The 19,034-nt window shown below is 42.8% G+C and overlaps 2 protein-coding genes across 3 annotated transcripts in view; one reads left to right on the plus strand and one right to left on the minus strand.

Annotated features, from left to right (window-relative positions):
- The first annotated feature begins 12,207 nt into the window (after positions 1 to 12,207).
- On the plus strand, positions 12,208 to 13,099 carry LOC139364519 (C-reactive protein-like). Its single transcript, XM_071101308.1, has 2 exons — positions 12,208 to 12,265; positions 12,477 to 13,099. Exons 1-2 carry the CDS (start codon positions 12,208 to 12,210, stop codon positions 13,097 to 13,099), a joined length of 681 nt encoding a protein of 226 aa, XP_070957409.1.
- An 842-nt stretch (positions 13,100 to 13,941) lies between these two features.
- The window catches only part of LOC139364518 (egl nine homolog 1-like), a 42,353-nt gene continuing 37,260 nt past the window's right edge, over positions 13,942 to 19,034 (minus strand). For both annotated transcript variants that reach the window (XM_071101306.1, XM_071101307.1), the window contains exon 5: positions 13,942 to 16,617. In XM_071101306.1, coding sequence (XP_070957407.1) covers positions 16,562 to 16,617 — 56 coding nt within the window. In that variant the 3' untranslated portion in view covers positions 13,942 to 16,561. The remainder of the gene's footprint in view (positions 16,618 to 19,034) is intronic.

Consider the following 19,034-nt stretch of genomic DNA (forward strand, 5'->3'; position numbering starts at 1 on the left):
TCTTAATGGTTGTACAGTCGTCTCAAATAAAACTGTGAAGGACCTCGGCGTTACTCTGGACCCTGATCTCTCTTTTGACAAACATATCAAGACTGTTTCAAGGACAGCTTTTTTTCCATCTACGTAACATTGCAAAAATCTGAAACTTTCTGTCCAAAAGTGATGGAGAAAAATTAATCCATGCTTTTGTTACTTCTAGGTTAGACTACTGCAATGCTCTACTTTCCGGCTACCCGGATAAAGCACTAAATAAACTTCAGTTAGTGCTAAATACGGCTGCTAGAATCCTGACTAGAACCAAATTTTTTTATCATATTACTCCAGTGCTAGCCTCCCTACACTTCCTGTCAAGGCAAGGGCTGATTTCAAGGTTTTTACTGCTAACCTACAAAGCATTACATGGGCTTGCTCCTACCCATCTCTCTGATTTGGTCCTACCGTACATACCTACACGTACGTCACAAGACGCAGGCCTCCTAATTGTCCCAAGAATTTCTAAGCAAACAGCTGGAGGCAGGGCTTTCTCCTATAGAGCTTTTATGGAATGGTCTGCATACCCATGTGAGAGACGCAAACTCGGTCTCAACCTTTAAGTCTTTACTGAAGACTAATCTCTTCAGTGGGTCATATGATTGAGTGTAGTCTGGCCCAGGAGTGTAAAGGTGAACGGAAAGGCTCTGGAGCAACGAATTGCCCTTGCTGTCTCTGCCTGGCCGGTTCCCCTCTTCCACTGGGATTCTCTGCCTCTAACCCTATTACAGGGGCTGAGTCACTGGCTTACTGACCCCTCCTGTCTCAGCCTCCAGTATTTATGCTGCAGTAGTTTATGTGTCGGGGGGCTAGGGTCAGTTTGTTATATCTGGAGTACTTCTCCTGTCCTATCCGGTGTCCTGTGTGAATTTAAGTATGCTCTCTCTAATTCTCTCTTTCTTTCTCTCTCTCGGAGGACCTGAGCCGTAGGACCATGCCTCAGGACTACCTGGCATGATAACTCCTTGCTGTCCCCAGTCCACCTGGCCGTGCTGCTGCTCCAGTTTCAATTGTTCTGCCTGTGATTATTATTATTTGACCATGCTGGTCATTTATGAACATTTCAACATCTTGGCCATGTTCTGTTATAATCAGCCAGAATCAGCCAGAACAGGACTGGCCACCCCACATAGCCTGGTTCCTCTCCAGGTTTCTTCCTAGGTTTTGGCCTTTCTAGGGAGTTTTTCCTAGCCACCCGTGCTTCTACACCTGCATTGCTTGCTGTTTGGGGTTTTAGGTTGGGTTTCTGTACAGCACTTTGAGATAACAGCTGATGTATGAAGGGCTATATAAATACATTTGATTTGATTTGATGTTGGAAGACCACCGCATTAATTATTCTGACAACAACAGCAGAATGGCTACCCCAAACTGCATGATAACTGCCTACAACTAGTTATTCATCACCCACAATAATTTTCTGTAGAATATTTGTCTGCTCAAGACAGGAAAGACAACAAGAAAAAAATATGTTTACAGATTCCCCGCAATCATGAAACACCATTGGTGACACCAAGATAGGACTCAAGAACTGTCAAAAAAGCGAAGAAACCTTTTTCCAGTACAGACCTGAACCCAGACAGCTGTCAGTAATGCGTCTGCTATGATCATTTCATCACTGGGAAGTCGTTGCTGTAAATGAAAATGTGTTCTCAGTCAACTTATCTGGGAAAAAATAAAATAAAGTCTGATCGATTTCGAGTTTAGTTTAGCTGTTATGCTAACCAGGTGTTAACAACAACACTAAATTAGCCAAAATGATATAGCTAGATAGCTTGTAGTCTAGCAATTAGCATGTGTAGTGTGTTTAAAGTTTTGGGGAAGCTATTTTTCACCATAAAAAAATCACCTTTATAACATCATCGCGTTTGCAGACAAATGTAAGCCTAATATTCCTAATGTTATGAGTTGTTTGGATAGTATAATTTAGGCTACTAATAAGCGCATAGTGACATAGGTTCATAGGCTATATCAAAGATGTTTCCTTTGCACAGGAAAAATATGGCCTTTGAAAAACATTTAATGCAATTCTGCTAAACTTTAAATGATACACTAACTAATGGGACTGTAGTGACTGTGTTGACTTCAAAATCTGGGGTGTGAACTCGGTTTCTATTCAAACGTTGATCGACATGGTAATGGCTCTATAGTATTGGAGAAAAGTTGAAAAAACGGACCCTCCGTTACATCATGACGTGTCATGTCGTAACGTACAGCACGCATAAAGCAACCATTTCTCTTACAATCTCTCCTCCACCAGGTGTAGCACTTCTCTCATCGTTTAAAAACAAGAAATGGACAGTGACGGGGTAGGGTGGGGATACCTAGTCATTTTTTGCGTCATCACTGCATGCGATCATGACTCTCAAAGCCGCTGTTTACTTCTGAAGATCACTTTTGCACCGCTCTAAAAACCCGATTTAAATTCGACACAAAACTTCAAATAGGTATGTAATGACACATTATATAAACTCTTTATAGTGTTTTATTTACATTTTAGAGGATGATAAGGTGATAAGTTGGAAAGATCGAGTGAAAAAATAAGTTTAAAAAGTTTTCCCACACGAGATCTGTCCTTCTCACTATCATGCATTAGTTTCGCTACCCCACTCGCCATTTTTAAAAAGAGCTAATTTCCTTCTTGAATCATGCAGAAACGGGCAGCGTGGGGGTCATGTAATTGATTCTGTTGGAAAGGGGAGAAATTGTGCTTTACAATGGTATTGACATTACAGTTGATCTGGAAGTATTACGTTTTTGGGGCGCTAAAATAAGGTCAATTGTACGGATCAAGGTGATGTACAAAAGTGAGTGAGTTTACGTTAGCCTAGGCCTACTCTTCTGACACTGACAACAGATAAAATAAAAATGACCTTGTCTTGAATGCAACCATGTAATCTAATTCTCCTAATCTGCTACGAAATATCAAATATGACGTTAATTTTACAAAAGTTGGATCCCTTCTAGCATTGACCATGAAAAGGGGAGACGCAAATTGTATAATACGACGTCCGTATAATCCAGTGGTTATCATTTATTCATATTCTTATTGGGTTATCAATAATTTGTTGAGAACTGTATTCATGAGTTGGGGGAAATGTATGGACATTACAGTATAGGACAAAGGCCTCAATGGCATAGGACAACCTGCTGTGTTGACTATTTGTTGTTCAATCTCAACAATAGATTTGATCTTTATATGACACTAAAACACCTGAATAAATTAAACACAACCAAACAATAAGTGGTGTAAAAAGTACTCAGTCATACTTGAGTAAAAGTAAGGATACCTTAATAGAAAATGACTCAAGTAAAAGTGAAAGTCAACCAGTAAAACACTACTTTAGTAAAAGACTAAAAGTAGTTGGTTTTAAACATACTTAAGTGTCAAAAGTAAATGGAATTGCTAAAATGTACTTAAATATCCAAAGTAAAAGTATTAATAATTTAAAATTCCTTATATTATGCAAACCAGACAGACAGCACAACAAAACCAAGTCAAGACCGAGATTGGGAGGGGGACAAGGGGTCAGAGACCAAGTCAAGACTGAGACCAGAAAAGTGTCCAATTCAAGACCATGATTGTAATTGTGTCAAATCCCCACCATAATAAGAGATCCAAATGTCCAGTATTTCTGCGTTCTTGAGTCTTCCTATAGATTTTTCTGATTTTCATTCTCAAAATCACAACTTTATCTTTATAGAAAAAAAATGTGATGGTCTAAGTCCACAACAATGTTTAAACCATATCAATCTGATTGGGTGGGCCTGGCTCCCCTGTGTCCACCCAGGCCCATCCATATCTACGCCTCTTATGCAAACAGCGAATCATGATAATTGCGCATCTACAAACCTACACTTCAGACTAAACTTTTTCAATACCTGGTTTGCATACCCATTGTTGCCTTAGTTAGCATTTACTGGTAGATATCATAAGTTGAAATGTCTTTCCTACCCTACCAGCTACCGATGTAATTCTTCTGTGAGCTGCTCCATGCCAAAACCAGTTGAGAGCTGCACAATCTTGCTGCATGCAGATGATATTCCGCTGAAACTAGGCTATGTGTATGGTGCCCATGTGAATATATTTCACGTGCTTTGAGGTTGTGTAAGGTATTTTGTGCATGATTTCTCAATACTACATAAATTATGTCGTATACCTTCACAACACTACTTTGATACACTTCAGTAGGGATTAACAAGTGAGTATACTTAATATCCACTGAAAAGTGAGTATACGGTTTACACCGGGGTTTTCCCTCCACTATACCACTGGCCCTGTGTTTTACGTAAAGTCCACTCTCCTACATGAGTGCACTGGCATTACGGTAGCTGTCCTTTCACAAACCTGTCGCGCACTGACGGTCAATAGGTTCGCCACTGTGCAAACATGTCTATAATAGATAAAGGCTGTGAAGATATTAATGTTTCAAGAAAGGAGTGTATATACTTGGCCTGGTGAATCGGTTTTATGCACTGCCTGAATGGAAGCATATAATTATGAGTTTTTTAATCCGCTGGACTCGGCTGGTCTCTGGAAGAAATGACGAGTCCTCACTGTCCAAGACCAAGTACAAATGTATCCGAGACAAGACCAAGACACTCAATATGTGGTCTCGAGATTGGACTCGGTCTCGAGTACTTCAACACTGCCAGAAGAAGTGATATTCTAACATCAGGTGCGCTTTTCATTTGTTTATGTACTGCTGTAAATTCACCAGGTGACCTCGACTAGATTCCCACTGTGAGGATGAGCAACGCTGCAGCAACACCAGTTAATACTTACACTACGTTGTCCTTTTCCAGATATGAAAGGAAACATCTCTCAATTGTACGAGATGGTTGTTATATGCTGTTCTTTGGTCAATCTGAACGATTCTGTTGTGCCATTTGAGTAGAGCACCTTCACCTTGTCGTCATGACAAAGCAGACTATTGTTTTTGATATTGTAAACATACTGTACTTTGATAATAGGGTGAAATGAAAAGTATTTTGTAATCACTGCTTTGCAGAAAATATATATATTATATCCCAACTATTTTCTTTCTTTACAATTTAAACACATTTACCATAGACAATATAATTGTTGTGGTAGTCTTAGGCAAACCATCTTTATTATCTTACATTTTTTATTTATTTCACCTTTATTTAATTAACAAGGTAGGCTAGTTGAGGACAAGTTCTCATTTACAACTATGACCTGGCCAAGATAAAGCAAAGCAGTGCGAAACAAACACAGAGTTACACATGGAATAAACAAACATACAGTCAATAATACAACAGAGAAAGTCTATATACACTCTGTGCAAATGAGGTAAGATAAGGGAGGTAGGCAATAAATAGGCCATAGTGGCAAAGTATTTACAATATAGCAATTAAACACTGGAGTGATAGATGTGCAGAAAATGAATGCGCAAGTAGAGACACTGGGGTGCAAAGGAGCTAAATAATTCAATAAATAACAGTATGGGGATGAGGTAGTTGGATGGGCTATTTACAGATGGGCTATGTACAGGTGCAGTGATCTGTGAGCTGCTCTGACACTTGGTGCTTAAAGTTAGTGAGGGAGATATGAGTCTCCAGCTTCAGTGTGTGCCACTCAGACCTTCTTGGAGAAAAGTATCTGGCATTGAACTTGGCGGGAGTAGTTGTGTGTATATTTTAAGCTAAGGACCCTAGCATCTCTTGCTTTCAGACCTATATTACAAGGGTTGGATTTGCACCAAAAAATGTAATATCAGCACAAGGCATGTACAAAATCTAGTATAATGATTAGCCTCATATACATTGTCTACTGGTGTCACGTTCGTTGTATGGATGAGACCAGGGCGCAGCGTGATGTGATTACATCTTCTAGTTTAATGAAACGAAGAACACTTCAACAAACTTACAAAAACAAACATGCCGCTATGTAGAATAAGTGCAGACACAGGCAACTAATACATAGACAATCACCCACGAATTACCCAAGGAATATGGCTGCCTAAATATGGTTCCCAATCAGAGACAACGATAAACAGCTGCCTCTAATTGAGAACCAATCTAGGCAACCATAGACATACAAAACACCTAGACTAGTAAAAACCCCATAAACATACAAAAACCCTAGACAGGTACAAAAAACACCCCTTGTCACACCTTGACCTAACCAAAATAATAAAGAAAACAAAGATAACTAAGGTCAGGGCGTGACAACTGGAATCGTTTTTAAATAACAATATGTAAGCAGTGTGGGAGTTAAGATATTCTCTGCTTCAGATTCACAATGTAAAGGGGTGCATTGCAAATGCCCATAAGGCTTAAAGGCGCTCCATGGTCAATCCGTGGTCTGCATTGGCCGTTCAGCATTTACGGTTGATACGTCCTCTGCAGAAGTCAGGACATTCATAGTTCTTGCTTTTCGCAAAGCAGCGCAGCCCTGTTGTGAAGGAAGTTGTCAGGGAAGTTTTTGTTTATACAGGACCTCCCGCCCCCACCTATTATCAATGAATCATGTCATTGCGGAGCCCTCTGCATTGTTACAAAAGGGGTTGAGAGGCGTACGGCGAAGCGGTACGGAGCTCAATTTGGGCTCTTGGTGCCTCCCGAGGCTTCGAAATTGCATCACATCATCTACACCGCGCCTCAAGCATAAATTGTCTCTAATGCCATCACACTGTAGGCCGGTGGTTCCCAACTCCGGTCGTCGAGTACCCCAACAATACAGTTTCATCTTAACCCATTGACAAACATACCTGATTCAACTTCTCAACTAATCATCAGGCCCTCAATTAGTTGAATCAAGTATGTTTGTCTGGTGCTACAACAACGATCTGTGCTGTTGTGGGTATTCAAGGACTGGAGTTGGAAACCACTGCTGTGGGCCTATGGCTGCATTGGCGTTGCATGCCATTATCATCTGCAAAATGGGTTCACATGGCTGATATCCTGAAAAAAATTGTGACAATCAAATTAAACTAATTGGAGAGCTTATGACTGAACAAAAAGGTCATGTTCATTTGAGAATATAACACAGAAACACAGACAAATTAGAGACAGATTCCCTTCCCCTCTTTATTGCAGGATTGTGATCTGTGATTAATCAACCTCAACACTAGTTAATCTTGAAAAATTGTTGTTATATTGGTGTGATGAACCTGTGTGTGCTTGCTAGCAGCTTAGCTTCCTCCCTCTCTGCATACAACCCAAGGTGTACAACAACTCAAACCAGGGCCCCATGGCCGGCCATAGCCTTTTGGGGGCCCTAAGCGAGATATTAAGTTTTATACAAATATATATATATAATTTTTGCAGTTTTAAAACACATTTCATACAATTCTCCTCATTTTGCCATGGGGCAGAGGGAACATTTTGCAGTTTTAAAATTAATTTCATGCAATTCTACTTATTATGCCATGGGGCTGTCACGCCCTGGCCTATTTTGTGTTTTCTTTATTATTGTGGTTAGGCCAGGGTGTGACATGGGTGATTATGTGTTTGTCTTGTCTAGGGGTTTTTGTAGATTGATGGGGTTGTGTTCAGTGGAGTATTCTAGGTAAGTCTATGGTTGCCTAGAGTGGTTCTCAATCAGAGGCAAGTGTTTATCGTTGTCTCTGATTGGGAACCATATTTAGGCAGCCATATTCTTTGGGTATTTTGTGGGTGATTATTTCCTGTCTCTGTGTTTTGCACCAGTTAGGACTGTTTCAGTTTTTCCACGGTTTCTTGTTTTGTATATTGTTCACGTTATCATCTTTATTAAAGATGTTCAACCATAACCACGCTGCATTTTGGTCCTCCTCTCCTTCCCAGGAAGAAAACCGTAACAGAATCACCCACCACAACAGGACCAAGCGGTGTGGTCACAGGCAGCGGCAGCAGGAGCAGCGCAAGGAGGAATGGACAGGGGATGATGTGTTGGACGGCAAGGGTTGCTACACTTGGGAGGAGATCCTGGCGGGAAAGGATCGCCTCCCATGGGAACAGGTGGAGGCAGCTAGGAGAGCAGAGGCAGCCGGAGAGAGGAGCCGGCGATACGAGGGAACACGGCTGGCAAGGAAGCCCGAGAGTCAGCCCCAAAAATGTATTGGTGGGGGGCACACAGGGAGTATGGCGAAGCCAGGTAGGAGACCTGCGCCAACTTCCTGTGCTTACCGGGGAGAGACCGGGCAGGCACCGTGTTATGCTGTGGAGCGCACGGTGTCCCCAGTGCGGGTGCATAGCCCTGTGTGGCACATACCAGCTCCTCGTATCGGCCAGGCTAGAGTGGGCATCGAGCCAGGTGCCATGAAGCCGGCTCTATGCATCTGGTCTCCAGTGCGTCTCCTTGGGCCGGCGTACATGGCACCAGCCTTACGCATGGTGTCTCTGGTTCGCCTGCACAGCCCAGTGCGGGCTATTCCACCTCGCCGCACTGGCAGGGCGACCAGGAGCATTCAACCAGGTAAGGTTGGGCAGGCTCGGTGCTCAAGAGCTCCAGTGCGCCTGCATGGTCCGGTCTATCCAGTACCACCTCCACGCATCAGCCCTCCCGTGGCAGCTCCCCGCAACAGGCTTCCTGTGCGTGTCCTTGGCCCATTACCCCCAGTGCCAGCACCACGCACTAGGCCTGCAGTGCGCCTCGCCTGTCCAGCGCTGCCAGAGCTTTCCTCCTCTCCAGAGCTGCTAGAGTCTCCCGTCTGTCATGAGCCGCCAGAGTCTCCCGTCTGTCATGAGCCGCCAGAGTCTCCCGTCTGTCATGAGCCGCCAGAGTCTCCCGTCTGTCATGAGCCGCCAGAGTCTCCCGTCTGTCATGAGCCGCCAGAGTCTCCCGTCTGTCATGAGCCGCCAGAGTCTCCCGTCTGTCATGAGCCGCCAGAGTCTCCCGTCTGTCATGAGCCGCCAGAGTCTCCCGTCTGTCATGAGCCGCCAGAGTCTCCCGTCTGTCAGCATGGAGCAGCCAGAGTCTCCCGTCTGTCAGCATGGAGCAGCCAGAGTCTCCCGTCTGTCAGCATGGAGCAGCCAGAGTCTCCCGTCTGTCAGCATGGAGCAGCCAGAGTCTCCCGTCTGTCAGCATGGAGCAGCCAGAGTCTCCCGTCTGTCAGCATGGAGCAGACAGAGTCTCCCGTCTGTCAGCATGGAGCAGCCAGAGTCTCCCGTCTGTCAGCATGGAGCAGCCAGAGTCTCCCGTCTGTCAGCATGGAGCAGCCAGAGTCTCCCGTCTGTCAGCATGGAGCAGCCAGAGTCTCCCGTCTGTCAGCATGGAGCAGCCATAGTCTCCCGCCAGTCAGCATGAAGCAGCCAGAGTCTCCCGCCAGTCAGCCAGGATCCGCCATTCAGCCAGGATCCGGCAGGATCTGCCAGTCAGCCAGTCAGCCTTCCTCTCAGTCCTGAGCTACCCCTCAGGCCTGAGCTTCCTCAGTAATGAGGCACCCCTCAGTCCAGGTGGACCCTTTGTTAAGGTTACTAGGCCAAGGTCGGCGGCGAGGGTCGCCACTCAAGGGACGCTAAGTAAGCGGACTAAGACTGTGTTTGAGTGGGGTCCACGTCCCGCGCCAGAGCTACCACTGTGGACAGACGCCCACCCAGACCCGCCCCTATGGGTTTAGGTGTGTGGACGGAAGTCCGCACCTTTGGGGGGGGGGGGGGGGGTACTGTCACGCCCTGGCCTTAGTATTTTGTGTTTTCTTTATTGTGGTTAGGCCAGGGTGTGACATGGGTGATTATGTGTTTGTCTTGTCTAGGGGTTTTTGTAGATTGATGGGGTTGTGTTCAGTGTAGTATTCTAGGTAAGTCTATGGTTGCCTAGACTGGTTCTCAATCAGAGGCAGGTGTTTATCGTTGTCTCTGATTGTGAACCATATTTAGGCAGCCATATTCTTTGGGTATGTCGTGGGTGATTGTTTCCTGTCTCTGTGTTTTGCGCCAGTTAGGACTGTTTCGTGTTTTCCACGTTTTCTTGTTTTGTATATGTATATTGTTCACGTTATCATCTTTATTAAAGATGTTCAACCATAACCACGCTGCATTTTGGTCCTCCTCTCCTTCCCAGGAAGAAAACCGTAACAGGGGCGGAGAGACAATTTAGCGGTTTTAAAGCTTATTTCCTGCAATTCTACACAATTTGCAATTGGTTGGAGGGAAGTTTTTGCAGTGTTTCATGCAATTCTAACATTCTAAAGCTCACAAAAAATAGCAAGCATTTTTGAAGCCGTCTGTTTCAGATACAAGTTTTAGGTGTGGTCTTTAACTTTTTTTCTCTCTCTTTTATTTACAAGGTACAAGTCAACAACAGTATTTGGATATGTGTTAACAGAATATGAGCTTATAAATATGAACATTTAATTGGAAGTTTATAGTGTCCAATTAAACTTAAACGTTGCTTTAAGTCTGTTAAAGTGGCACTACATCTGTGTGAGACAAAACCATAGAGTGGACATAAAGTACAAATCTGCGGCAGAAGCTGTCCACCGTCTGGCCTGGATACAATTGTTAAAAGCCCAGTGCAGTCAAAATCCTGATTTCCCTGTGTTTTAAACACACTATGAGGTTGGAATAATACTGTGAAATTGTGAAAATTATGATAATGCCCTTTTAGTGTAAGAGCTGTTTAAAAAGACAGCCTGAAATTTCAGCCTGTTTTGGTGGGGTGGAGTTTTGGCCTGCCTGGTGACATCACCAGGTAGTAAATTAGTTAATAGACCAATAAGAAAGAGTTACACATTTCTCTGCTAATAAAATTTTTCAGTTTTCCCCTCCCCAGTCAGACCACTTCCAGAAAGTCCTAGCAAAATTCCTGCTTGAGAAATTGCTCTTTGCTAAGAAGCTATTTTTGTTAATTTTTGACCATTATTTTATTGAAAGCAATCACAGTAAGGTACTTTTTTTTATTGAATCCATGTCACGGTTGTCGTAATAACATTCGGACCAAAGAGCAGCGTGAAATCGGTTCGACATTTTATTAGAAGTGAACCGCACAAAAAAAAACTATAAAGCGCAAACGACACTTGAAGCTATGGAGTGCTCACAGGCAACTACACATAAACAAGATCCCACAAAACACAGTGGGAAAATGGCTGCCTAAATATGATCCCCTATCAGAGACAACGATAAACAGCTGCCTCTGATTGGGAACCATACCAGGCCAACATAGAAATAAAACAACCTAGATTACCCACCCTAGTCACACCCTAACCAAAATAGAGAATAAAAAGGCTCTCTATGGTCAGAGCGGGACAATCCAAAACATACAATCTACTTGCAGTGCTCAGCAACTACACCACACCAGTCATCCAACAGACTCCCATTCAGGGCGACATACAGAAGTATCCAGGGTCAATGCCCTGCTCAAGGGCATGTCGACAGATCTCCCACAAGGCCAAACACGGGGACCCGAACCCTCCAAGATCCCCCACAGTTCCCCAATAGCTGCCCCTCAACCATCTGAGACCCCTTCCACAGTCCCCCCCCCCCCCCCAAAAAAAAAAAACAACAAATATTTTACAAAAAGCCCTAAGAACCCCCCCACCAATGCACCAACAACCAAGAAAATTGACTAAAGAGAAAAAAGAAAAAGACAAAGGAAAACAGGAAACAACAATGCAAAAAAACAAAGGACATCAAGGACAACTACATTCATAACAGCAAGGCCAACTGTATATGTTTGAGTGCATGTCTGGCACTATTTACGTGTGTGTGTGTATATGTGTGTATTTGAATGAGAGTATGTGTATACGCATGTGGACAAACACCTGCACGGCATCAGTCTCAGGCACACCAGCATTAGCTGTAAAAACACTGCCCCTCAGTGTCATTCAAACTTACTTTTTAGTAAGTTTTATTTCAACTTTATTTTTCTAACTTTTATATGATGTTTTCTCAATAATACCATTACCTAATAACTGTGTGACAATGCCGACTAATACACCTGTTGACCTAGAAATTGGTTTAACCTAGAAAGTCTGATGGCAGAACATAAAACATCTTGATAAACTGGCAATGTTGATCAATCATATGAATTTAGATTCTCAGATGACTCTATTTTCTAATCTAGACCAATATCAAAAACAAGGAAGTGGGGAATGTGTTATGTCTGGCTGGCATTCATAAGAGCATACAGGTAGTTCCTCCCATTTTCAGTCCGTTTTCTACACTATAAATAGGAATATCCTTTGAGGATGTGTTCATAACATTAGTGCTTACTCCAAGTGAAACTACAAAATGGAGCTGCAGACATGGCTCCTGATGGTCTTTACGTGCTGCTATGCTGTGCCACAAGGTAAGACTGAAATCTTGGAGATGGCCCAAAATACTATCATGAATTGTTGAATAATTACATGTGTTTCAGTAGTACTTACTGTATTTACTATACTAATAGGATTGCAAAATTCCCTGTCATTTTCCTAAGTTCTACAAATTTTCAAACACTACATTTTGAAAGTTTCCTCCCTTTGCAACTCTAATAACGAATCTTATTCTAATTGTAACAGACATGTCAGGGAAGCAAATCATTTTCCCAGTGAAGTCAAACACCGCCTATGTCAAGATAACCCCTGACATGAACAAAATCTTCTTTGCTGTGACTGTCTGCGTTCGATTTTTCACCGACTACCAGACAAAGGAGCTGACCATTTTCTCATTGGCCACGCCTTCTCATGCTGATGGTTTTGTAATCTTCAGGGGAGATGGGGGAAATTACAGGGTGTACATTGGGGACCAAGGTATCTATTTCTGGGGATTACCAGACAAAATGAACGAGTGGAACTCTGTTTGTGGGACGTGGGATGCCAGCACAGGATTGACTCAACTGTGGGTGAATGGGAAGCCAAGTGCAAGGAAAGCGCTCCAAGCCGGCAGCTCCATCTCTGGTACTCCCAGTATTATTTTAGGTCAGGACCAAGATGCATACGTTGGTGGGTTTGATGTGTATGACTCCTTTTACGGACATGAGACTGATGTCCACATGTGGGACAGAGTGCTCTCCCCATGTGAGATCCAAAGCTACATGAAGGGGGAGGTGTTATCTCCAGGGAATGTGGTAAACTGGAACGCACTAAAATACACAAGGCATGACTATGTGGTTGTTGAGAGGATGCAGAACCTGACCTGTTAAACATTTGACCTCAAGAATCACAAACAGATCATTTCAAACCATGCTTAGATTTGTATACGATCATGTGTCTGTTATGCATGGGAATCGTGTGGAACAGATTTCCAAAATTAAAATCACTTGGAGCTGATTTCCTGGTTGTCTTTTATGTCCAACAATGAAAATGAAAATAAGAAAAGTGTTGGGGGAGGAATAAAACCACCCAGGGGCCAAATTTGGCCTGCGTGCCACCAGCTGGGGAATCCTGCTGTAGGGGGTTGTATCAATTATGTATTAAAACACTAGATTGTTGATTATAAAATTTGATTTGATATGTATTGGCCATTGAGAGACTTTAAAGCCACTGTCCCCCATATGGGTACTTCTCAGGAGCAGTCCTCCATAGGAATGAATGGAATGCTACATTATTTCAATTTAAGGGCAAAATTACATATATTTAAGCATTTATTTGTTGTAGAGTGAACAGTAACATTCGTAGTCTCAAAAAATTATACTTTAAGGAAAAAACATTTTTTTTTGTTTGTTCATATAATACAATTTAAAAGTATGCATTGAGGTGTCTGTTATGTAATATGCTTGACAAAGTGTTGGAGGTGTACAAAAATGGTGACAGTCACTTCAAAATAGCGCCACCTGTCAGTCATCTAGTGTTTATATGCACCATTGGTTTGTATGTGTGCTAGAGCAGATGGAAGTTATGGCTCCCTGCGTGGAGGCCACGTCAAGCAGTGTTCGGAATAAAGAACCAAAAAGGATGTAGCTGTGCCTGCCCACTTATAATGGTTGATATCACAATGCCAAATTACTTTCTCATTTTAATAAAATCTCAATAGTAAATACAATGAAAATGTACAACCACATCTTTATGAATTGTTTGTGTTTCCATGACAGCCTAATTTTTGACACCACAGTAAAGCAGACAGAGGGCTTTTTACTGTATCACCCTTCCTCCAGAAAGGGCAGGTGTAGAAGAGAGCATGTTGATGGGCATGGACAGAGAGTCATAGGATTTATCATGACCATTGTGGTCTGCACACTCCTGACCAGGGGGACCATGCTGTACAGAACTGTCTACCCCTCCAATACCTCCTAAAGCCCCACTGAAGCAGAGTTGGATGGAGTTTGTGATCAACACCCTGGGAGTGGCAGGGTGGATGATGTCCATACTGGCAATTATTCTGTTTCCCCATTACATTTGGGTTGTAGCTTTGGCCATCACCTCCATCACCAGCATCCTTGGGCCAAGTGCACTGAATACCTCAAGTGGAATTTGTCCATAGACAAGGTGACGGTCATTGGCTGGAACATTTCTCATCCTGGCCGGTACCGCTCATCTGATCTTTGTCTTCTTGGTTGCTCTTGATGTAAACTCGAAAGCCAAAAACGACCAAATCATGAATAATCTTGGTGTTTTTTCTGAATGCAATAGGTGGGCCCCTGTCCTGCTCCTGATAGTAGGGACCATACTCCTGGTTAGAGCAGAACAAGCCAGAGTCTGCTATTCACTCAACCTCTCTCTAACAGCTCTGTACAGCGACTGTCATTTGCTGTTACGTAAACAGTGTTGGCAGAGCCATCATCAACATTTATTTAGGGAGTTTCCTCCATATTCCTTGCACATATTTTATTCCTTCATACATTTGTAAACACCAAAAGAGTAGGGACTAGAAAAAGGTCATTGGCTTTCCTGTGGATGTGATGTGAGACAACACCTGGGAAGAGAAGCTCCTGAGGAGACTCAGCAATGAAGGGATATAATTCAGACATGGGTGAAAAAAATATGTATATTTCAGCTGTGCTTGATTGAGCTTGCCCTTTACAATGTAACCAATTGAAAGGTCAGTAGTTACATACTGGAATTTATATTCAGTATGCAAACAATACATACATGCACTGCTCTCTAAATGTTGTCTTATTTACATGTCAACTGATTTATTGATAAATGAATAGATCAATGGCAAATAAATACAGTTTGAACAAAAATTCAAACCAGCGAGTTCGGATACTAGCCCAACGCTCTTAACCGCTAGGATACCTGCCGCATTCAGTTGGGTCTGCCAATTCTCCTGTTGATAAACTCATTGGTCAGATGTGACCACATGATGGCGATGGTGTATAGCCAGAGAGAATAGTCATGCCGGTATTCTTGCAGTCGCTCTCACTCACTTTCAACCTCTGCTCAGTGGTTAGTGAAGGTATCGCACACATGCATACGTGCAGATACACACACACACACACACACACACACACACACACACACACACACACACACACACACACACACACACACACACACACACACACACACACACACACACACACACGCTGTAATGATGAGACCATACAGCAGTAGACTAAAATTGCACATACAAAACCCACCTTTTTACATAAAAATCTACTTCAGAACTGCAAGGCTAATAGGTAGGTGTCAGTTTTTGTTTTTTAAGACAAAGGTGATATTAACATCTGCAACAACTGACAGATCAGATCAGCAGGTCAGGATGCTCCTGTAGCGCACACAGGGACGTGTTCATTAGGGCACGCAAGGAAAACTTTTAAAACTGTTTTGCAACGGAAAACGAGCATGTCAGTTTCAGTCCATTTTCTTCTGTTTGGTGCCCAATGAACAAGACCCAGTTACCAAGCAATGAGTGCCAGGACACAGAACAGAACCGCAGTCAAAATATACCTGCAATGTGAAAATCACTACCGCAGTTTGCAAAAAATTTGAAAACTTCTATCTTATTCGAGTCAGTGCAGCTCGAGCTATTAATAGCCTTTTTACTCAACTAAGCCAAACCGGGCCGTGACTAGTTGTACTGTACTGGTCTGGCGTGGTTGCTCACCATCCTAGAATTGTGATGCAAAGGATAATGTGAAAAGAAAGTATCCAAATTAGCGCAGTGCGGTTTGAGTCGGCCCTATAGTGCGCATCAGGCAATAGCCGGACAGTGTCACAACCTCCTGTCGAGGGACATCACGCACAGTCTTTTGTACCTTTTTTTTATAACACTGAGAGATCCATCCGATGGAGACCACGACAACCCGTCTGACAGATAAGTACATATGGGTACACTTCTTTCATCACCCCAAAATTCACAACAATATTTTTTTTTGCATTCGGTTCACTTAATACATATTATTTTTCTCCATAGCTCATTTTTACACCGGCATTCTTCACATAATAAAGCCCAAAAATCAATGCAACAAGCAAAAACAGAAACTTGGCAAATAATGATGATTCCTTGCAGTGCAATGACATCACATTCAGGGTCTCTGTGTGTGTTGTGTGTCAACTTTGGATATTAAAAGTTTAAAGAAAGCAGACTATTCCAAGTTGGGTTCTTTCATATCTCTCTCCTCTACATCCCACCATCCCTTTTCCTTCCCTCTCTCCCACCATCCATCCCTCTTTCCCCATCTGTCCACAGCAGCAGCGGGTGATGGCAGGACGCTTCTCTCATATTAGCTCAGATCCGACGGCTTGTTCAATTCTACGTTTACTCCCTTTTCTCCTGCACCTATAGGACGGAATAGAGAAGGAGGGTGAGCGGGAGAGTTATATTTTATTCAATTTTATTCAACCCGTTAAGAAAGAATTCACATTTTATTCATTTTTATTCAACCAGTTAAGAACAAATTCTTATTTCTTATGACTTCATATAAATTATTCTTTCTTCAAATCAAATCAAATTGTATTAGTCACATGCTCCCAATACAACAGGTTCACCTTACAGTGAAATGCTTACTTACAAGCCCCAAACCAACAATGCAGTTGAAAAAATATGAATAAGAATACGAAATAGAAGGAACAAGTAATTAAAGAGCAGCAGTAAAATAACAATAGCGAGACTACATACAGGGGGTACAGAGTCAATATGCAGGGTAATATGTACAGGTACAGTGCCTTGCAAAAGTATTCATCCCCCGTGGTGTTTTTCCTATTTTGTTGCATTACAACCTGTAATTTAAATATATTTTCATTTGCATTTCATGTATTGGAAATGCATAAAATAGTCAAAATTGGTGAAGTGAAATGAAAAAAAAAACATTGTTTAAAAGAAAACAGGAAAGTGGTGCATGCATATTGATTCACCCCCTTTGCTATGAAGCCCCTAAATAAGATCTGGTGCAACCAATTACCTTCAGACATCACATAGTTAAATAAAGTCCACCTGTGTACAATCTAAGTGTAACATGATCTGTCGAATGATCTCAGTATATATACAGTCGTGGCCAAAAGTTTTGAGAATGACACAAATATACATTTTTCACTAAGTCTGCTGCCTCAGTTTGTATGATTGCAATTTGCATATACTCCAGAATGTTATGAAGAGTGATCAGATGAATTGCAATTCATTGCAAAGTCCCTCTTTGCCATGCAAATGAACTGAATCGCCAAAAAACATTTCCACTGCATTTCTGCCCTGCCACAAAAGGACCAGCTGACATCATGTCAGTGAGTCTCTCATTAACACAGGTGTGAGTGATGATGAGGACAAGGCTGGAGATCACTCTGTAATGCTGATTGAGTTCGAATAACAGACTGGAAGCTTCAAAAGGAGGATGGTTCTTGGAATCATTGTTCTTCCTCTGTCAACCATGGTTGCCTGGAAGGAAATACGTGCTGTCATCATTGCGTTGCACAAAAAGGGCTTCACAGATATTGCTGCCAGTAAGATTGCACCTAACCATTTATCAGATCATCAAGAACTTCAAGGAGAGCGGTTCAAATGTTGCGAAGAAGGCTTCAGGGCGCCCAAGAAAGTCCAGCAAGCGCCAGGACCGTCTCCTAAAGTTGATTCAGCTGCAGGATCGGAGGCACCACCAGTACAGAGCTTGCTCGGAAATGGCAGCAGGCAGGTGTGAGTGCATCTGCACGCACAGTGAGGCGAATACTTTTGGAGGATGACCTGCTGTCAAGAAGGGCAGCAAAGAAGCCACTTCTCTCCAGGAAAAACATCAGGGACACACTGATATTCTGCAAAAGGTACAGGGATTGGACTGCTGAGGACTGGGGTAAAGTCATTTTCTCTGATGAATTTCCTTTCCGATTGTTTGGGGCATCCGGAAAAAAGCTTGTCTGGAGAAGACAAGGTGAGTGCCTCCATCAGTCGTGTCATGCCAACAGTAAAGCATCCTGAAACCATTCATGTGTGGGGTTGCTTCTCAGCCAAGGGAGTGGGCTCACTCACAATTTTGCCAAACAACACAGCCATGAATAAAGAATGGTACCAACACATCCTCCGAGAGCAACTTCTCCCAACCATCCAGGAACAGTTTGGTGATGAACAATGCCTTTTCCAGCATGATGGAGCACCTTGCCATAAGGCAAAAGTGATAACTAAGTGGCTCAGGGAACAAAACATCAATATTTTGGGTCCATGGCCAGGAAACTCCCCAGACTCCCCAGGCGGGTGAACAAACATAAACCCACAAATTCTGACAAACTACAAGCATTGATTATGCAAGAATGGGCTGCCATTAGTCAGGATGCGGTCCAGAAGTTAATTGACATCATGCCAGGACGGATTGCAGACAGATTCTTGAAAAAGAAGGGTCAACACTGCAAATATTGACTCTTTGCGCTGGAGAGAGCACCTTGCCACAATAAAAGCCTTGGACACTTATGAAATGCTTGTAATTATACTTCAGTATTCCATAGTAACATCTGACAAAAATATCTAAAGACACTGAGGCAGCAGACTTTGTGAAAATTAATATTTGTGTCATTCTCAAAACCTTTGGCCACGACTGTACACCTGTTCTAAAAGGCCCCAGAGGCTTGCAACACCACAAGCAAACGGCACCCTGAAGACCAAGGAGCTCTCCAAACCGGTCAGGGACAAAGTTGTGGAGAAGTACAGATCATTGTTGGGTTATAAAAAAAAAGATCTGAATCTTTGAACATCCCACCGAGCACCATTAAATCCATTAT

Source organism: Oncorhynchus clarkii, chromosome 13 (genome assembly GCF_045791955.1).
Source record: "Oncorhynchus clarkii lewisi isolate Uvic-CL-2024 chromosome 13, UVic_Ocla_1.0, whole genome shotgun sequence".
In the NCBI taxonomy this organism is placed as follows: Eukaryota; Metazoa; Chordata; class Actinopteri; order Salmoniformes; family Salmonidae; genus Oncorhynchus; species Oncorhynchus clarkii.